Source organism: Microplitis mediator, chromosome 10 (genome assembly GCF_029852145.1).
Source record: "Microplitis mediator isolate UGA2020A chromosome 10, iyMicMedi2.1, whole genome shotgun sequence".
NCBI classification, from domain to species: Eukaryota; Metazoa; Arthropoda; class Insecta; order Hymenoptera; family Braconidae; genus Microplitis; species Microplitis mediator.
The window spans coordinates 5,509,617-5,528,966 of NC_079978.1; the positions used below are offsets into that span (position 1 = coordinate 5,509,617).

Genomic DNA, 19,350 nt, shown 5'->3' on the forward strand with positions numbered 1-19,350 from the left:
GATATAACATACTGTGGGGTATGAAGAAACGTGCGAAGCTCTGTCCCGATAAGAACGCTTAGCTCTCAACCAGAAGATGCTTCTCATGTGTATTTTCTTAACATCTATACATATCCGCATATCAGGATATGATAATACAGACACACACACACATGTACCATCTAATGTGTATAACGTAGTAGTAGAGGGTGGTACTGTGTAACACACGTAAAACGGTGATATAAACGCGATGCTATCGTTATTGGAGGAGGTTCCGCGTAATCTATCCAATTATCGTATGATCAGACCCGTAGTAGAGACCCAAAGCCCCCTGTACCAAGAGGTGCTTCGAGTCTACGGAAGTAGATGTGATAGTGAGTACTGAGGCCCTCGGAGTGCTCTTCTACGGACCCAGAACTCGAGGCGTACGCGGAAGAAGGGATTCACGATGGTTCTGTATATACGCGTAGAGGGGTTAGTGGTAAGAGGGCGGCTCCAGGCAGACCAGCAACCAGACAACGTTTAAGCACTCTTCAAGAATTACTACTACATACTACACTATGTACTAGTACTAGTACTAGCACTAATCCACCACTTGGATACTGTTGTACACAACCTCTATAAAGAGTATTTAAACACTTAGTTACTTTGTTTTATGATTTCAGGTTACCACGATCTTTAACATTCTTAAAAATACCAGTTTCGCGATTATTGCGTTGAATTAAACTGTTACTGAGCACGATGAATTTTATTTGTTATGTAGCTCGTCTAGTATTTTTGAATTGAACAAATCGACCGATTGAGAAGCCATAATATTGGCCAGGATCGCCGTCTAAAAAATTCTATAGAAAATAGAAACTTACGGGTGTATGCCCTGGAAAAAAAAAAATTTTTCTACAACTCCACGTGCCAACGTTCGTCTAAAAGACTCGTCTGATCTAGAAAACGGTTGACCCTGCGGGTCAGCCCTAAAACTTCCCACTGATTTCGAGTTTCTCGAGCTCGAAAACATTGTAAATACATTTTCGATTTTCATAGCGGGAAGTTAAAAGAGTGCGGGTGCGCCTGATGGCTATGTATTGGTTATAGTGGCTGGTGGTTGGTTAGCTCGCGAGGAAGGTACATAAGGCCCATCACGAGCAGAATAGCCGCTGGGCCTTTCACCGGGCGCTGGGCCTTCGGGCTACGGGTCGTGACCTCACTGTGGTCCACTCCCTCGCTCGACTTTTTCCTTTTTTACATCTCACTCCTTTTTTCTTCCTCTTCGCTCTCACTTTGTGCTTGCAGATCATCTTACTTACTCATACTACCTGGTGTACCTTCAGCTCGTCTTCTCGCTTTCTCTCTAGAGTATTTTTATCGCGTCTATGTTCTCCACAGTCTTTCTTTCTTTCTTACTTACTTGGTTACTTGCTTACTCGCTCACTTGGGTATTGCGCTGGCCAGTGAGAAGTACGCTCTATCTCCGACGGATAGCAGATAGACGGATGATCACGATCCTTGTTACACTCTATACATTCTGGTGCATAACTGGCCCCTTGCGATCGACTTCTTGTATATAGCCCCGGATTCTCTTTTATTCTATCTATATTTATACACAACTCTCTTGTGATTTATATCTTCGATTTACTTTTATTAGATTCGCCGTCACGACAATATTGAGATCTTATTTTTATTTATTATCAGTAAATTATTATTTTTTATAAAAATCTAACTAATTTATTACATTTTTTACTGCCCGGTATTTCATCAATTCATTAAAAAATAATTTCCATTAATTAATAAATATGCAATTTATTTTTTATACCGTTAAGAAAAATTCAACATGTTAATTATTAATTGGTATCAGTAAATTAATTTAAATAGGAGACTCTCATATTTTTTTATTTATGATCCGGTCATAGTGCTATTAATGAAATCTAAATATTTGTAAACACGAGTATATGAGTCAGGATATCCTATTCCACAGAGTATTGAAAATGAAACAATGCCTACAATTTCATCATTGTGGATCAAAGGACTACCGCTGTCACCCTGAAAAGCAAATATTTAGTTTTAATTAATCGATATCCAATTAGAGACGGTAATAAGTTGTGTAAAAATAAATAAAAATCAACTTCACAAAATCCAGTTCCGCGGCCATCGAATCCACACAAATTTGTGTCTAAAATATCAGCATCTTTTTTATTGCACTCGTCATTGGGCAATATACGAACGATTCTTTGTTTAAGTCGATCTGATTCTTCACCTCTTAGAGTAGTTTGTCCCCACCCACTTAATACAGCTGTTACATTGCCTGGTGTGTCTGTTTTCGGCAAAGCTATTGGTTTTTGATAACGGTTTTCAGTAATGTCGTTTTTTAACTAAAAATAGAAAATAATTAAAACAGACGAAACACGCAGAGAAATTTTTAGTAAAAATTACCCAGAAAGTTTGATATTGTGAGGACATGTGGTATATATCTAAATTTTTCCCATATACATTGTAAAATATAGTATTCGATAGCGTGTAAATGAAGTGCAGTTTCTACTAACAACACAGTAAAAATTTATGGCACTGAAGTTAGCAGACGTCTGACAGTTTTTGAATTTTTTTAAAAACGATTAACTATAAAATAAAAATATTTTGAAAAATTGCACCTATAGTTTATTAAATTTTCTACGTGTGTATATTTTTAGTTTTTTTTTTTTGCAATTTATTTGTTGAAAAAAAAATCCGAAAATTTGTAACTGTCTGCTAACTTCACGATCGTAAATATTTAGTTACTGGCTTGATGTCCTTACAGTACCAAACTTTATGGGTAATTTTTACTCAAAAATTCTCTTTATGTACGTAAAAAATACAATAAATTGAAAAAATATCAAATTAGAGCAGATTGGGCACCGCCTTATTCATGTCTTGATTTTATTTCTGTTACTAAAGTTTACCGTAAAAAAATAATTTCATTAAAAATGATCCTCAATACTTTTATAAAAATATGAAGTATTTATAAAAAAATGCTCCATTCTGCTCGAGTTTCTCCTTTAAAAATAAATTTACCTCGACCACAGCAATATCATTACGCCATCGGTTCTCAGTACCCTTTCTATAATCACTGTGAGGGGTTACTTTCTTAACCTGATGAATCTCACCATTATACCGATTTACCGCAGCACCACTAACGATTACCAGCCCTTCGGTATACGGAGGATCAGCCCGCCCGATAAAACAATGGGCCGCTGTAAGAATATGTCGTGGACTAATAATAGCACCACCGCAAACGTGATTATTCCATCTTCTCAACGAAACCATGTACGGAAACTTTTCCGGCTCTGCATCCGTTCCCTCCAATATCCTGGCCAGTGATCTTGCATCTAACATTACCCATCACAGTCATTCCTAATTACTTTCTCACATATAAATCCAATCCATTAAATCAATGACTTACCTCCATCACTGATTGCAATGAGAGCAAAAATCACGAAATTAGTAGCGATCGAAATTAGTGATACCATTTTGAATTTCCAATCTCGTAAATATATCTGTATAAATTATAAATTAACAGGTTTTTATACACATGGGTCTCATGTGAATACATACATACATCTATATATATAAATGTAAATAATGTATTCAGTGAAACATATCACCTAATTACAAATGTATAATATACGCAGCTGATAATATGTTTACTCAGCAAATTAAATTAAAATTTTTATTTTCATTCCTCCTCATATACCTGTCATCGCGATTCTTATCTATTAAATTACTTTTTAATGAAGTATTATATTTAAATATTATTACAATCATAAATAACATATATCGTTTGACTATTTTACTTAATCAAAAGCTTTGCGGCTTAATAATTTACTGCGCTATAAAAATATTTTTAAATCAGTTTATTTATTAATTTTATTTAAAATTAAAAGCAAATACGATAAATAATAATAATAATTAAACTACAACTATTATAGTACTTGTTTACAACAGCGTTCACATTGATTTATATTAATATAACCCCGTACAATAGATGACACATCGATTTCTGATACGTCAAGTGCATGAATTGACACGAGTTTATTATATACCTACTCGATAACCACCTATTGCAATTGAAATGGTTTAATCTTATTGGCGAGCGCACACTTGTACCCCGCACCCATTACTACATTACTCATATATTTATTCGCACGCACATGTAATACTCATGCACGCACCCATAATATCAATAGCTGGAAGCCAGCGGTTAACCCGTGAGCCAGCATGCCAGTACCCACCGTGCAACCGGAGTATGATGGAAAGTTCGATGCAAAAAAATATGGAGAAATTGAGAGACTTGGGATAAATAAAAGTAATAAATAAAAATGTAAAGAAAAAAAAAAAATTGCAACTAAACAAGCGTGAGTAAGTACAAACGGTAGGAAGAATTATAACCAGGACCAATTGAACAGCATTCACCGTTTACCTACTTCGGGGATCCTAGTTTCGTACAGCAGCAATAGCAACAGCAGGAGTAATAGCAGCAACACTAGAGATTGGAGTTTTTCTCTCACACAAGACGGTCTATACTCGTTTACACGATAATAACAAGCCACGATGGCTAGATCTATCTCTTTGGCGTCGTGTGCCTTGCGGCTTACCCCACATTCCCTTCGCGTAGTATATTTACGCTCTCGATTTAATATCGTGACTTAGCTTCATTAACTTACGTCTCGCGTCTTGTTCTACTATTCTGTCTTTGTTGGCCCTCTATAAAAAGAATCTATATCTATATATTTGTAGCCAAGTATAAGACGAGTTTTAAATTTTTATATCATAGTTTTCAACTCCAATTTAGTCACGACAATTCTCGTATCCTCATCGAGTGCAAATTTTAATGGCATAAAATTAAGCTGGTGAATATGCTCGTTGTGTCGAGTACAACATCAGTTACGTGTATATGTTGCAGATTTATGTTTTATATAAATATATCTGCCTGTATACAATATATGTATACATAAAAGTATGATGTGCTCGGTCATAAGAAACATTGAAGCCGATCGTGCGACCGGACATACCGGTCTCAGAAAATTGAAAAATAATTCGAGCGAAGACACGAGAAGGAGCCATATTTTTCGTTACTCCCGGCTCTGCTGATGCTCAACTGGACTGTTCGCCGGTGTGCTGGCTTCTACTTCTTCGTCTTCTTCTTCTACTTCTTATTCTTACTCTTACCCAGCTCGGATAATTCACGTTTCTTGCGAGTGTCTTGTCAATCTGCGGTTACCTGTAGCAACAGAGTAAGCTGCAGTGTATATACCTACACATTATATAGATTATTAAAGAATGAAAGAGAAAGAAGTATGTAAAAAGTACTCTGCAGAGTGTAGACTACATCCAGTAGAGGATATGTTGTATGTTGTACAAAACTTTAGCACGCATCCAAACCCATATCTCGGCTATCTCATTAATAAGTACACAGAGTCTCGATGAATCGCGCGCTCAAACTACACATGCTCATTTTTAACACACATGTGTATATGTATATATCGCATCATCATCCTCTCGCTTACACTTATTGCCTTCTTAGGAATCCTGCGTGGGTATGGATACTATACTGTACACATAATAGTTTGTATATGCCTTGAAATTGGATGAGAAAAAATCACATTACGCTTGCGGATCCGTCTCAAAGAAACATGCTGATGATACACCTCGGGTTTTTTATTTATATTTTTTAGGTTGTACCTGTTGATGCTGCTGGTACTGCTGCTGCTGATGATGATGATGTTGATGTTTAGATGAGTTTCGCAGAACAGAATTAACTTAAATTATTTTTCGCTCGGTGTTTTTTGTTTAATATTGGCGGATTATTGAAGAATGTCTGTCGTTATATTGAATAGTGTGTATATGGAAGAATAAGGAATTATTTTTCGTGTTTAATGCCAGGATTCAATGGAACTTTTGTGTACCACTGAGTTGAGAAAAGGTAAAAGCTGCATCAGGTATGTAGAAGACGTGGATAAGAGTGTCTTCTTCTTATTTTTATTCTCATTCTTATTCTTTATCGTTTCCTTCTTCGTTCGTTCTTCTTAGTCGGTCTCTCTACTCGAAGAGCCAGCATGCCAGTACCGCTATCGCCCTCTGACCTCACTTGAGAAGAGCAAGCCAACCAGAGCCTTATAGAAGACTACTCTCTTTCTCTCTCTCTCTCTTTTCATCCTGGTATTGAAGATACGGTAATTTTTATTTACAGCTTCCTGGTTTTGTCTCCAAATGTAGATCAATAAAAATTATTGTAGATTTTTTTAATGATTAAAGTTAATTGTTATTTGGCCGACAAATTGTTGGATTTATTTTTATAAATTTAAAGAGGAATTTTATGTAAATTATTTAAAAGTTGTAATGGGTGTATTGTGTTAGTGGCAAATTTAACTTCGATTACCGGTAGGAGAAAATTATTCAAATGGAGTGTGTTCGAATCGCGTTTACGGTTTGTTACGTGTGTGTTGTACTGTTCTCGTACATATATTTATATGTGTTTTCAGTACATATATATGTACATTTATATGTATATGTAGGTAGTAAACATCGAGCAACACGATATCTACGAGAGTGTATATATGTATTTATAAGAGTGTTTCGTGCGACGACGACACGGTGATGTAGAGGAAGAAATAATGTCGTGGGATATAGCTCGGTGCACGATGAAGGTTTCACCGCGGCGTAGAGCTCTTCTCTGTTGTATTTACTGCACACTACTAGTATACTAGCGTATAGTAATAGTGTACTGTGTAGGATGTAATGCTATTATATAGGTTTTTAGCGTCGATGTGTTTAAGTTGTCGTATCGTCCCGTTGACGACAGGAGAAAATCGTTTCGTGCGAGACGAATTTGGGTTAGGATGCAAAGTACTGCTGAGTTATAAATGCCGAGCTATTTAATTACCACTTAAAAAAAAAAAGTGAAAAAAAACTTTTACAAAATGAAACATATTAATTAAGTAAATTAAATCATCGGTACAAATTAGATGAAGCAGATTTCAAGGAAATTATTATTCTGTCTCCATAAATGTTTATCTCCTCGAATCTCGTTTTGCTGATTAATTAATATTTCATATAACATAAAATGAATCATCAATGTATAAAATTAATACTTTTTCCACTTGGATGAAGACGATTGTCAGCAGATATATATTAAAGGTGGCATACAAGTTGGACTGCCAGTCTTTGGAGGCTTTGTCTCTCTACTGTTGGACCGCGGCCTCTCCTCAAGTCCACAACAACTTGAGAAGCTAAGGGATCGATTCGTTTTAATCGCTAATCACCAATTAACCGAGCGTCCGGCGTCCGAAACCCCCAGAAGCATTTTAACGAGCCGCCGTGTCGCCGTACCTCGGAATTTAACTTCGGCTCTGGCTTGTCCTCACCAACTCCAGATGAGTCTCCCAGGTACCTCTATACATACTTACACCCAACACATATATCTATATACCTAATATATCTATACATATACAGTGTCCTTTATATCATCAGTTTCCTAGCTCAAACTCTCGCCGCTTAATATCCCTATCCACCATTTGTCTATATATCTATAGATGTTCCCGAGTTATATTGTTGTTGTATGTTTCACCAATAAGCCGCGTATTCGCGCGTGTTTAAATGTGTGTTTGTTGGCATGGGTTTCGAGGCCTTACCTCGGCTGTCTGTGTCCGAGTGACCGCACCAATTAGTGCATACTTCAGCACGTTGTCGAGACGACTGTATACATGTATACATATACCTTTTTATACATGTGTGTGTATATCTATATGAACATATATTTATACATCTATAAATGTATTTAAACATTCACACACGTGTAAATAAAATAAAGAGAGAAAGAAAATACCCAAGTAATGGCGGCAGGTTTTAGGTCCCGCGCTAAATCCCACTCGATAACTTTCAAGGTGACCCTTTTTAATATATAAACTCTCGAAAGATTATTATAATTCGAAAATTAATGCATGGATATCGCTCCAGTGACAGTTTCATATATAAATACACAATAATAACTAGGACTCGTCTTATATTCTCGGAGAGAAAGGAATCTCTTGGCCTGACTTAGACTACTCTTTGGATCATTGTTGTTATTAAATTTATAACGGAGCACAGTGTTGTGTTCGCTAGACTTGCTGATGTGTCTACTATACGGATCGCGGTTGTACGCGGGCAGGGGATATATATATATGTATATAAATATGCGAGGAGAGAAGTACTCTGTGGCTACAGGTTAGATCGCGGGGAATATGGGGAATAGAATGTGTACAGATCGCATAGCTGTTACGGTGAGAGTTCGAGTCGAGTCGTCTCCTCGTAACCTGTCGGTCGTGTGAGAAAGAATAAGAAAACCTTCATCCTCGTATTTTTCTCATTCTCCTTCTCTTTCTTCTTCCTCAAACTATTATTATTATAATCATTATTCTTATTCTTATACTTCATCTTTAGCTTCAGTTAAACGTTTAAACTGCTGTATGTATGTCGGATCGATAGGATCTACGTGCCCGGGTTTTTCGTGAGACATCCATCGCGCTACAACGCTTAGCTGCTGTTACTGTTGATCCTGATGCCGCCGAGATGTTAAAAACCACCTCTATAAGACATCCATTATAAGGATTTACAAAAAGAGAAAGGGATATACGTTTATTGATAATAAATATTAAAGATGGATCATCACCGTGTGATCGATATTTCTGACGGGAAAATACTTTAATGTTAAACTCATCAATTTATTATGCTGCAATCTTACTTCATCACTATTATTATATTTATATAATAAATTACAATATCATATTCTTATTTCTTAAATGTCTTAGAACTCTTATGCAGTCGATAGTCGTTTATTTAAATGTCAAAATTTTTGGTTAGTAATTTACATCTATAAAAAATAATAATTTAAAATGAAAAATATTGAAGAAGAAATATTGTATTTGGTTGAGCTCAATGTATATGATTTAGAATTAACTGGAGACAAAATTCACGAGGCGACAAACAAAGATTTTTTGGTAAAAATAAGATTTCTGTCATTGCCGGTATTTGTGGTGTCACAGAATGACTTTGAGTCTATTTTAAATCCAAATGAACCGAGTGGTAGTAAAGAACGAGAGCAAGAAGAAAAAAAAATACGTGGTACTGAAGATGGGAATACGGTATTTATATATGAATCCGGTAAATCATGTGTCTTTGGTAAACGTCCGCGTGATCTTTTACATGAAATGCAAACGACACCGCTGAGAATCGGTATATTCTGTAATTGTGACACGTATCCGATTGCCGAGACGACTATACAATTTACCGGTTGTATATGCGATCAAGTCGCAATGGCTATGAATGATAGTAACCATATGCCTAAACCTTATGTGCTGTCAAGTACTTGGGATCTTTTAGATCCAGGTGGTAATCCAGCTGGTAAAATAAAACTTGATTTTAAAATTACTTGTAAAGGTAAATTTATAGTTACAAATTATCAGTTAAAAGAAAAGTCTTATGATCCACCGGCGGCTGTGTCTCAACCGGATGGAGAGGAAGGTCAGACAGTTGATCCTGAAAGTCCGGAAAATCAACAAGTCGAAGCTAAAGCCTCTCGCAAAAGTAAAAAAGGAAAAAAAAAGAAGAAGAAGAAGAAGAAGAAATAAGGATTTTTAAATTAACAAGGTTTAGTTTATTTTAAAGACAACTCGCGCCTCGTTGAGACAACTAGAGGAACCACTGGTTTTTTATCACGCGCGCAGTCGATGCTGCAGAAATCTTGGCGTTGAATAACGCGGTTGCTATAACAACTGGATTTAAAAATTAAAAAAAATGTCACATACATTTTAACCTTTTTTGTAAACATTTAATCATGATAAATTTTCATGTACTAAAAATTATTGTGTAGATAAAATTTTCAAAAAATAAAAAAAAATAAAAAATGAACAATGAATCTAATTTATCAATCGACTCAGTTGAATTTAAATTATTAAAGTCAGTACTCAAAATACCAGAAGCTCCTAAAGTCAGTATAAATGATCCGGAATTTGAAAACCTAACGGAAGCTGAAAAACTTAATGACAGTCAGTATCGGTGTCTGATTTATCAGTTATATCCAAACGAACCGACATGTGGGTGCCCCTCGCTGGCTACGAATGCGGAACGATCTGCTGGTTACTGTAATAGCAACAGTAAAACTGTGAATATCGATAACTATAATCGCAAATCCACTGTACTCCAAGCGGACTTCCCTGTTTGTCGTGGTGGTTGCACAAGTTCATGCTGTTCAAGTGCGTGGATGACTAGGTGGCGACAACGACAACAACAAGAGCAACAGGGACAGCAGAATACGCGATTTGAAACCCCAAGTACTGTTGAAGAAAAAGAAAAAAATTTAAACAATGGTAACGATGACAAGGTACCACACTTTATGTCGAGCTATTGTGTTGAAAATCAACGAAGCAATGAACTTTACAATAGTACCTACTGTTCAGACGAGAGAATTAGAGGCGGCGGTGGCAGTGCCAGAGAAGAAGAACCTGGTCAAGGAGACAAAGGCAGAGCTAGAGGTGTCGAGGAAGTGAAAACTTGTCAGTGCCCAGGTCTTGCACGAAATGAATTCCCAAAGAATTCCAGATATCCCATGAGGTATGACGATATTAAAAAAACTAATGAAATTAAAACTTATTATTTATCATCGCAGTTTAAAAATAAGTACCCAGAATCCCGTAACAATCGAGTTAATAAATTTAATTTGCCAGATGATTGTTACTATCCGGAAAAAGATATTTTAAATTCACGTAAGAATCATTCGGAGATGTGTACGAGAAAAATGTGTCCACACATTGACTGTCTCACACGGGCACTCGAAGAAGCTAAGGAATTTGTTGATTCACTTGGTAAGGTACCGGGTTTGCCGGGTTTGGGCTTAATGGATCCTTCAGCGAGTCCTTATTATCGTGCTCCGCGAGAGTATGAAAAAATTAAAGATGAATTGCAACAAGAAGACTCACAAGACTTGGGAGCTGTAAATCCTCGATGCGGTGGACCTTGCAATCCAGGTATCAAATCAACGTCAACGTCGCCGTGGACTAAGGCTACGCCTTTTACTATCGCTGTGCCAGGTAGAGGTGGAATTGTTCGCGAAGCAATTGTACCTGATTCTAATCATATTAACAAAGATAAAGATAATGATGAATTAAATGTGGCTGATGTGATTGGTCCTTGTGGTGAACGCCAGTGTAAAGCGAAACGTAAAAAAATTCATCGTGAGAGCGCTGTTGTTGAAAGTGTTAATATGCCTGTAGAATATGTTGATGAACGTAAGAAGAAAAGTTATTTGATGAGAGATAGCAATAGGAGGAAGTATAAATTTAATAGACAGAAAATTTATCATGCGGGTCCGAGAGGCGATGGGTTTAAGAAGGAGAAGAAGAGGAAGATTAAGAAAAAAGTAAGAGTTTATTTGGCAAGTCGTTCGTACTCGGGTTTCGTTTACGGACACAAAAATTGTAATGATCGGTTGGGAAGAGTTCCAGCTCACATGGGATGGTTTTGGACACAGTATCAACCTACTGGTAGATTGAAACCACGAAATGGTTGGAGACCCGGTGCTATTTCACGGCGAATTCGTGAAATGATCCAGCAGGCCAAAGTTGGATTGATGGAGAAACGGAACCGGCCTGCATCGGTACCGTCTAGTGTCCGAAGTGTAAAGAAGCTGAAGACCAAGAGCTCGACTTCGTTGAGAAAAAAACCCTCCAAGAAATTTAATTTCAAGGAGGACGATTTCAAAACACCTCCGACGCTTTATATACAAAGAAGAGACGGCATTTATTATTTTACAATGTATCCAGTAAAACAGGAAAGTGAAAATACGCCTGTTCTAGAAGAACCTATGAAACCTCTGCAGTTTAAGATTGCTCCGAATAAAGACGACGCTTCAGGTGCCACGAGCTCGGTGGCTTCGGATATGGATATTGAATTTTCACCTCCTGCGGCTCTTAATCGGTCTAGAAAAAAACCAGACGTTGTTCATGTTGATACTCAAGTTAGACAGCAAGAAATTTTAGATGCCTTCAAGCCGTTAGTTCCGGAGGTTAAGAAAGTTAAGCCGCGTAAAAGTGTAAAGAAAAAAAAAAGTAAATAATTAATAAATCATTTGTATAAAAACCGAAAAATAATAATAATTTTTCTATGAAAAATCAAAATAAAATTTTCATAAAACTAAAAAATCATTTTTCATTAAAAGACCGCCAATTTTTTTAAGCAGTCATACAATTCCCGCTAAATAAATTTAGTAGCCCATAAAAAAAATCTTATCTATAGAGGCGCTGCAATAGATCCGCTAGAGTGCGTCATCATCTAGTGACACTAATGTTTAAAAAATCTGACAGTGTGAGTACAAAAAGACAATCAACAACATTGTCAGAGCTACATAATCGTCGAGTAAAAAATAAATTATTGAATTAAAAAAAAAAAAAGAAAAGTTTGAAAAATGGCAGACGATAAATCGCAAGAGGAACGGAATTCCGTGATACGTAAAAAAATGTTGGACATGCAGAATATAAAAGTAGAACCAATGCCCGCGGATTCTCCGTGGTTGAGACCAGCGCGAATGACTTTCTATCAGAATGGATCAAAAAAAGCCTGGGACTTATCACGGGTTCATGACAGCGTGGCGATAATAGTATTCAACATTACACGTAAAAAATTAGTATTCGTACGTCAATTCCGTCCTGCAGCTTATTTTGCAACACTGCCCGAAAAATTTCAAGACATCGACACCAGCAAGTATCCATTAGAACAAGGTCTGACCTTGGAACTGTGTGCTGGTATAGTTGATAAAGATTTGCCGCTTATCGAGATTGCTAGTATTGAATTACGTGAAGAATGCGGATATGAAGCACCACCATCAGCTTTTACTCACATCATTACTTACCGGTATATAGTTGATTGCTGCTATCATACAATTTAATAACCAATAAACAACTTTTATCTTTATAATAAAATTTTTGTTAATTAAATATAATAATTTGCTATTTATTTTTTATTTTCAGTGATATTGCCAGTACGACTGCTAAGCGAGCTGTATTTTACGTTGAAGTAACCGACGAAATGCATAAACATCCTGGTAAGTTATTTTAATTTATTATTTTTGAATTATTTATCTAACAAGTCATGACTTTTTATTTACATTTTAATGATACTGAAGTTAGCCAACGTCGTGTAATTTTTGGATTTTTTTTTAAATGATAAATTATGAGAAAAAAAAAATTTGAAAAAATTGCACCTGTAGTTTTTTTAATTTCCTACATGTGCATATTTTTAATTTTTTTTAGTCGATTTGTTGACAAAAAATATGAAAATTTTTACTAGTCTACTAACTTCAGGATCATTACATTTCAATGATATCTGACTTTTTTTTGCAACGATACTGAGACGATAAATTATAAAAAAATAATATTTGAAAAAATTGCACCTGTAGTTTTTTGAATTTCCTACATGTACATATTTTTAATTTTTTGTAATTGATTTGTTGAAAAAAAATACGAAAATTTTTAGTTGTCTACTAACTTCAGAATCATTACATTTCAATGATATCTGACTCTTTTTTTTTAACAATGACCCGGGTCACAATATCTAGCCTCAATCCAGCCTCACTGGGTAAAAAAAGCATCAATGAGCCTCAAATAATACTACTCGAATTTAAATTACATAGTCGAGTAGTAGATTCATTTGAGGCTCATCTGAGGCTTTTTGAGGATCTTTGAGAATCATTTGAGGCTCATTGAGGCTTTTTGAACATCATTTGAGGCTCAAAATGCTTTCTTTACTCAGTGAGGCTGGATTGAGGCTTACTTGGGTTCGATGAGACTAGATTGAGGCTAGATATTGTGATCCGGGGATACTGAGACGATAAATTATAAAAAAAATAATATTTAGAAAAATTGCACTTGTAGTTTTTAAAATTTTCTATATGTGCATATTTTTAGATTTTTTAAAAAATCATTTGTTTTATATTAATTTTATTGCAAAGTAATTTTTTATTTTTTTTCATTAAAAAAATTTTATCAGTAAAGAAAATTTAAGTAGAAAATAAATGTGTTATTTTCTACTCTATTTAATTTTATTAGCATTGTAATAATTTATTAATTAATAATTATTATCACTAAAATACACACGACATGACAAGTGTGATGAGTTATCAGTCTGAGTGATAATTAAATATTTTTCTTTTCAATGAATTCGAGTTGTTAGTGTGGATGTTACTCACATATATCTTTTATGAATAATAATTTAAATAAATTATCAGCAAAAGGTTAATGTCATTTGTTTTGTTTGTTAAATAAAAGGCGGAGGAGCTGAATCGGAAGGGGAATTAATAGAAGTCGTAGAAATGAGTCCACAGGAAGTTAACGATTACATTTCGTCAGGTGAAGTACAGAGTCCATCAGCTTTTCTTTATGGTGTTTTATGGTTTCTATCAAATAAGAAAGACCGCTATAGTTAGGCAATTCATTGAGGCAAAGGCACATATATTTTTAAATTAAAGTTTAAAATTAATTTTGTCTCAATTTAAATAATAAAATTAATTTGTATAAATTATTGAGTTTTAGAGATAATTTATTTACAAAAAGGTTTATTTATTTACAGAGGTCGATGTAAAAATTAAAGTTTTAAGTTAGATTGAGTTTAAATTACGTTGTATTCATAATAATAATAATTATTATTAATTGGTATTTAATGTTCAGTTTCGTCTTTAGAAAATTGCGAGCTGACCCAAGCTAGGCCCCATTTTAAATTCGTTAATAAAAATTTTAGTGCCTTGGTCCACTGTTCTTCGGAATTGAACTGAATTCTGAAACAACAAAAGTATTTTATAAATAAAAATAATAATAATAGGATATAATTTTAAGTTTTATGAATAAATTTATCTCTTAAATAAATAATTACTTGACAGAGTATGAATTTCCAGTAGCTGAGTCTTCTATTTTCCCTCGATCCATCTTGTAGGGTAAACAAAATCCACTATCGCCTTTCTCCACTTGCTCCTTAAACTGCTGCAGGCAATCCAGGAACGCAACCATAGCAGCATCGAATTTGGTATCCCACAGAAATTTGAATCCCCCGCTCCCATAAAGTGGGAGCTCTTTTTGCTGGTCAAGGACTTCGATGTAACTGTGGTTACCGAAAGGTACGAGACGAAAACGTTGGAATGTCAAGTTCATTTTTCTCGCAAGTGCTGATAGGAGAAGTGTAGTTTGACCCCAAGCTGCGTTTATTTCGCTCCAATCTACGGGTGCATTTGGCAGACGACCCAGTCTGAATGAATTAATAGTACCAAAGTGACCTGAATGCCAAATGTGAAATGTGGCATTGAATACATTTGTTTTTTTCAGTCTTTCTAGCTGTGATGATGCGTAAGCTAATTGACATTCCAAACTGAAAATTTTTTAAAGTTCTAAATTAATAATTTTTCCATTGAATTTTTATTTTTAAAAGCCCGGGAAAAACATAATTTAAATCTACGAAGATCTTAATCTTACATTTATTCAGATTTCTTTAGATTAAAATTTTTTTTCTCAAGTATCATTGATTTTATTTGTCTTTTTTTAACAATTCCTGATTATCTTTTAATTTTCTAATTAATAAATTAAAGCAAATTGATTTATTTTATTTTTCAATTTAAAATTCTATGAGTTTTATTATCACTGACATTATTAGAGTAATTTATCAAAACTAAAGACTTTAAATTTGCTACAAATGATTAAATTATCAGTAAAGTAAAAAAAAATCCCAATTCAGAAACTGGGTCATTTATTTAAATAAAAGGTATGAATAAAAAATACCTTCGGCATTCTTCTTCAGCTAGAATTAAATCTCTCCTGTGTCTCGAGTACTCTTTCCAGTATCTCTCCTCCTCTGTCTCCAATCTCTCACGTTCAGATTCCTGCTCAGCAATAGCATTTATCGTGGCAGCTTCTTCCTTCCTTAGGGCTTCCAACTCCTGGATCATTCTTTCCTCCTCAGCCTTCACATCTGCCAGCTCTTTGGCCAGCATCTCCATCTCCCCGTTATCATTGTTCAGCTGCTGCTGTTCAGCCTCTAGTTTTTTTAGATACTCATTGTAGTCAGACCACTCACCCTCAGTCATTCGTAGCTGCTGATCTATCAGCATCAACAGACTGTCTGTGCACTCATCGCACAGTGGATTATCAGCAGCGCTGCTGCTGCTTAAAATGTCAAATAATGTCGCTCGTACCTAAATCAAATTATTTTATCAATCAATTGATTAAATAAATTCAATACTCCCATGAACTACAGAACTAAATAGTAGACGAACGTTTGGAAGAAATTAATTAATTATATTTACCCTTAAATGATGACTGAGACTTTCAGTTTCTCCAGAATCACCAACTAGCATAAAACCATTGGTACCATTAGCAGACTCAGTAAGTCTAAATGGTGGTACTAAATGTTCTAGGCTACCACTTTGTGGTTCTATTTCACCTACAACTTGCTGTTGAATTGGAACTAAAAAAAAAATAAAACAATTTTATTTATTAATTTAAAATACTGAAATTAGCCATGAGTATGAATGTAGCAGACATCAGACAAATTTAAAATTATAAATAAATAGAGTAAATAATTTAAAAAATAATAATTCGAAAAAATGCACTTATTAATTTTTTAATTTTTTAAATGCGCATTTTTTTTAAATATTATTTTTTTGATTATTTACTCTATTTATTTATAATTTTAAATTTGTCTGATATCTGCTACTCACTTTCATAATTAACTGACGTCTAATAATTTGATGATTTTTTTTAAAAACGATAAATTAAAAAAAAAAAATATTTCAGAAAATTGCACCTGTAGTTTTTTAAATTCTCTGCTTGTGCATATTTTTAGTTTATTTTTTTTTTAATTCGAATTGTAAAAAAAATCAGAAAATTGATTATTTTTTCTTGGCAAAAATCTGGACTAAAAAAAAATTGGAGTGAAATATGTAAAAATTAAGCAGAAGTGTTTCTAGATGTATATATTGTATATATTTTCAAGTTTACTGTTGAAAATAGAAATTACCTACGTGATAATTCAGCTAGTGTGTGTTCGCCAAGGTGATCGAAACTTGGATCAAGTCTTAGTGGTTGTAAACATCGCTGACACGCGAAACTAATATTTGTCTTGATATCAACCATTTTAATCCGGGTGGTCAGCTGAATGTTGAGGTACCTAATTTTTCTCGAACGCTGTCACGTACAAACCTTTTGTACTCAGCTCTCCACTTGATAGCTATCAAATGTTTTTTATTATTATTATACCTTTTTTTTTTCTTTGTTTTTTTTTTTATTTGCGTAGTGCAGAAGGTGGCGTTGGTTACAATAGATGGGCAGTCAGGCTGTCGTTGAGCTTCATTTGCGTGTTAAGATTGAGAATTGACAGGTAGAGTTATCTGGTATGATTATATAAAACTTGTAACAGAAATATCGAGTTCTTGTGCTCTGTAAATAATCAACAGTTTCAGCGCAAAAGTATTTTTAACTTGAGATAAAATTGCACTGAAACTGAGGCCGTTATTTAACGTCAAGTGAAATATAAATTTTTTTACTTGAGTAAGGTTTCAACTTGACATCATTTTTTCAGCCTTTCTTACGGTCACGTAAAAAGACGAATGTGAATGTAGCAGACATCAGACAAATTTAAAATTACTAATAAATGGAGTAAAAAATTAATAAAATAAATTTTTAAAAATGCGCATTTAGAAAATTTTGAAATTAATAAGTGCATTTTTTTATAAACATTGTTTTTATAATTACTTGTAATTTTAAAGTTTTCTGATGTTTGCTACATTCACATGATCCTGAAGTTAACAGACAGTCAACAATTTTTGGATTTTTTTTCAATAACTCAATTACACAAAAAAAAAAATAAAAATATGCACATGTAGAAAATTAAAAAAACTATAAGGGCCAGTTTTTCAAACCAGGTTTATTTTTAATCTGGGTTTAATTATCATTGCTGGTATATCTATGTTATTAATATATAGATATACTAGTAATATTAATTAAAACCCGGATAAAAATAAATTCGGTTTGAAAAACTGGCCCTAAGTGTAATATTTTTAAATATTTTTTTTTTATAATTTATTGTTTTTAAAAAAAATCCAAAAATTGTTAAACGTTGGCTAACTTCAGTATCATTAGATAATTTTTCACATATGACGGTAAAGAAGTCTGAAAAAGTTTAGTGTGGGCAGTTGCAATTTAGTTGATGTAAAGTGCTGAGGTCGCTAGAAGTCAGTTTTAAATTTTGAATTACAACGCATGCGCGCAAGATGGCCGCTCAGTTCAGCCGAGCGAATCGTTTAGTTATGTCGCGTCTAAAATTCTACTGCGTCTTTAAAAGAATTAATTACTAATTACTGAGTTTATTGATAAAATTTATGGCTATAGTTATTTATAAATATTTATTCGTGATAAATAAACAATCTGATATATTAAATTCAAATATGTAACAAGTGGTAGATATAAATAATTGTCGTTGTAGAACTGAGTGAAAATCGTGGAGCTTCGGTGCCGTTGGTGTTGATATAATTGTGTGAAAATAAATGAGTGTGAATGTAGCTGGCAATTGGCAATTTCAAAAATTTTTGAATAAATAAATAAAATGGAAGTACAATCGTCATTATTAATGCCTAGCACACAGAGTCGTTAGAACTTTTAAATTCCATTACCAGGCATTAATGGTAGCGAGTGTAGAGTAAAAATTAACAAATGCGTCTTTAAATAATTGAAAAATCAGTACGCGCATTTTTTTCAATTTTAGTAATTTAATTAATTAATTAATTTATTTGAATTTTATGAATTAGTTCATATCTGCTACATTCATGCTCATTATAATAAATGTAATGATAGTGATTTAGTAAATGTTGTATTTGGAAGTGACTATCAGAACTTTATGATTGTAAGTAATTTTTTATCAACTTTACACATTAATTAACTGGGTCATAGTTTTATCAATAATGTGTTACACTTTATGTTTCGCAGATGTCTTTTGGAGATGGTGTTCAATATTTAGCCTGATCCTGAAGTCGCCAACTCTGGGTTTCATCATCAGTCATCACCAGTAAAGGTAAGTCCGATTTTATTTTGCGTGTCCTGTTATATTTTTCTATATATTTATCTTCGACATAAATTTTTACAAACATACAAAAGAACTTATCACCAAGTATTAACAGTACACTAAATAATTTTGATATCCCAAAAATGTTTATGATACTGAAGTTAGTCGACGTCTAATAATTTTCGGATTTTTTTTAAAACGATAAATTATAAAAAAAAAAATATTTAAAAAAATTACACTCATAGTTTTTCTAATTTTCTACATGTGCATATTTTT

At 34.0% G+C, this 19,350-nt stretch overlaps 5 protein-coding genes across 6 annotated transcripts; 3 read left to right on the forward strand and 2 right to left on the reverse strand.

Moving 5' to 3' along the window:
* Window positions 1-1,747: 1,747 nt before the first annotated feature.
* On the reverse strand, window positions 1,748-13,060 carry LOC130675522 (chymotrypsin-2-like). Its single transcript, XM_057481263.1, has 5 exons — window positions 12,887-13,060; window positions 3,407-3,500; window positions 3,019-3,332; window positions 2,097-2,342; window positions 1,748-2,013 (listed from the first exon to the last, which is right to left on the reverse strand). Exons 1-5 carry the CDS (start codon window positions 12,911-12,913, stop codon window positions 1,867-1,869), a joined length of 828 nt encoding a protein of 275 aa, XP_057337246.1. The 5' UTR covers window positions 12,914-13,060; the 3' UTR covers window positions 1,748-1,866.
* LOC130675523 (uncharacterized) lies at window positions 8,768-9,611 on the forward strand. Its single transcript, XM_057481264.1, has one exon. It carries the CDS (start codon window positions 8,877-8,879, stop codon window positions 9,609-9,611), a length of 735 nt encoding a protein of 244 aa, XP_057337247.1. The 5' UTR covers window positions 8,768-8,876.
* On the forward strand, window positions 9,880-12,196 carry LOC130675520 (uncharacterized). Its single transcript, XM_057481259.1, has one exon. It carries the CDS (start codon window positions 9,887-9,889, stop codon window positions 12,092-12,094), a length of 2,208 nt encoding a protein of 735 aa, XP_057337242.1. The 5' UTR covers window positions 9,880-9,886; the 3' UTR covers window positions 12,095-12,196.
* LOC130675524 (uridine diphosphate glucose pyrophosphatase NUDT14-like) lies at window positions 12,422-14,551 on the forward strand. Its single transcript, XM_057481265.1, has 3 exons — window positions 12,422-12,888; window positions 13,005-13,078; window positions 14,301-14,551. Exons 1-3 carry the CDS (start codon window positions 12,443-12,445, stop codon window positions 14,456-14,458), a joined length of 678 nt encoding a protein of 225 aa, XP_057337248.1. The 5' UTR covers window positions 12,422-12,442; the 3' UTR covers window positions 14,459-14,551.
* A 2-nt stretch (window positions 14,552-14,553) lies between these two features.
* LOC130675521 (beclin-1-like protein) lies at window positions 14,554-17,322 on the reverse strand. Of its 2 annotated transcripts, none has more exons than XM_057481260.1 (5): window positions 17,039-17,322; window positions 16,322-16,482; window positions 15,798-16,210; window positions 14,902-15,390; window positions 14,554-14,806 (listed from the first exon to the last, which is right to left on the reverse strand). In XM_057481260.1, exons 1-5 carry the CDS (start codon window positions 17,148-17,150, stop codon window positions 14,689-14,691), a joined length of 1,293 nt encoding a protein of 430 aa, XP_057337243.1. In that variant the 5' UTR covers window positions 17,151-17,322; the 3' UTR covers window positions 14,554-14,688. The 2 variants fall into 2 exon arrangements, with proteins under 2 accessions (XP_057337243.1, XP_057337244.1); XM_057481261.1 differs by having other exon boundaries at window positions 17,035-17,321.
* Between the last annotated feature and the right edge of the window lie 2,028 nt (window positions 17,323-19,350).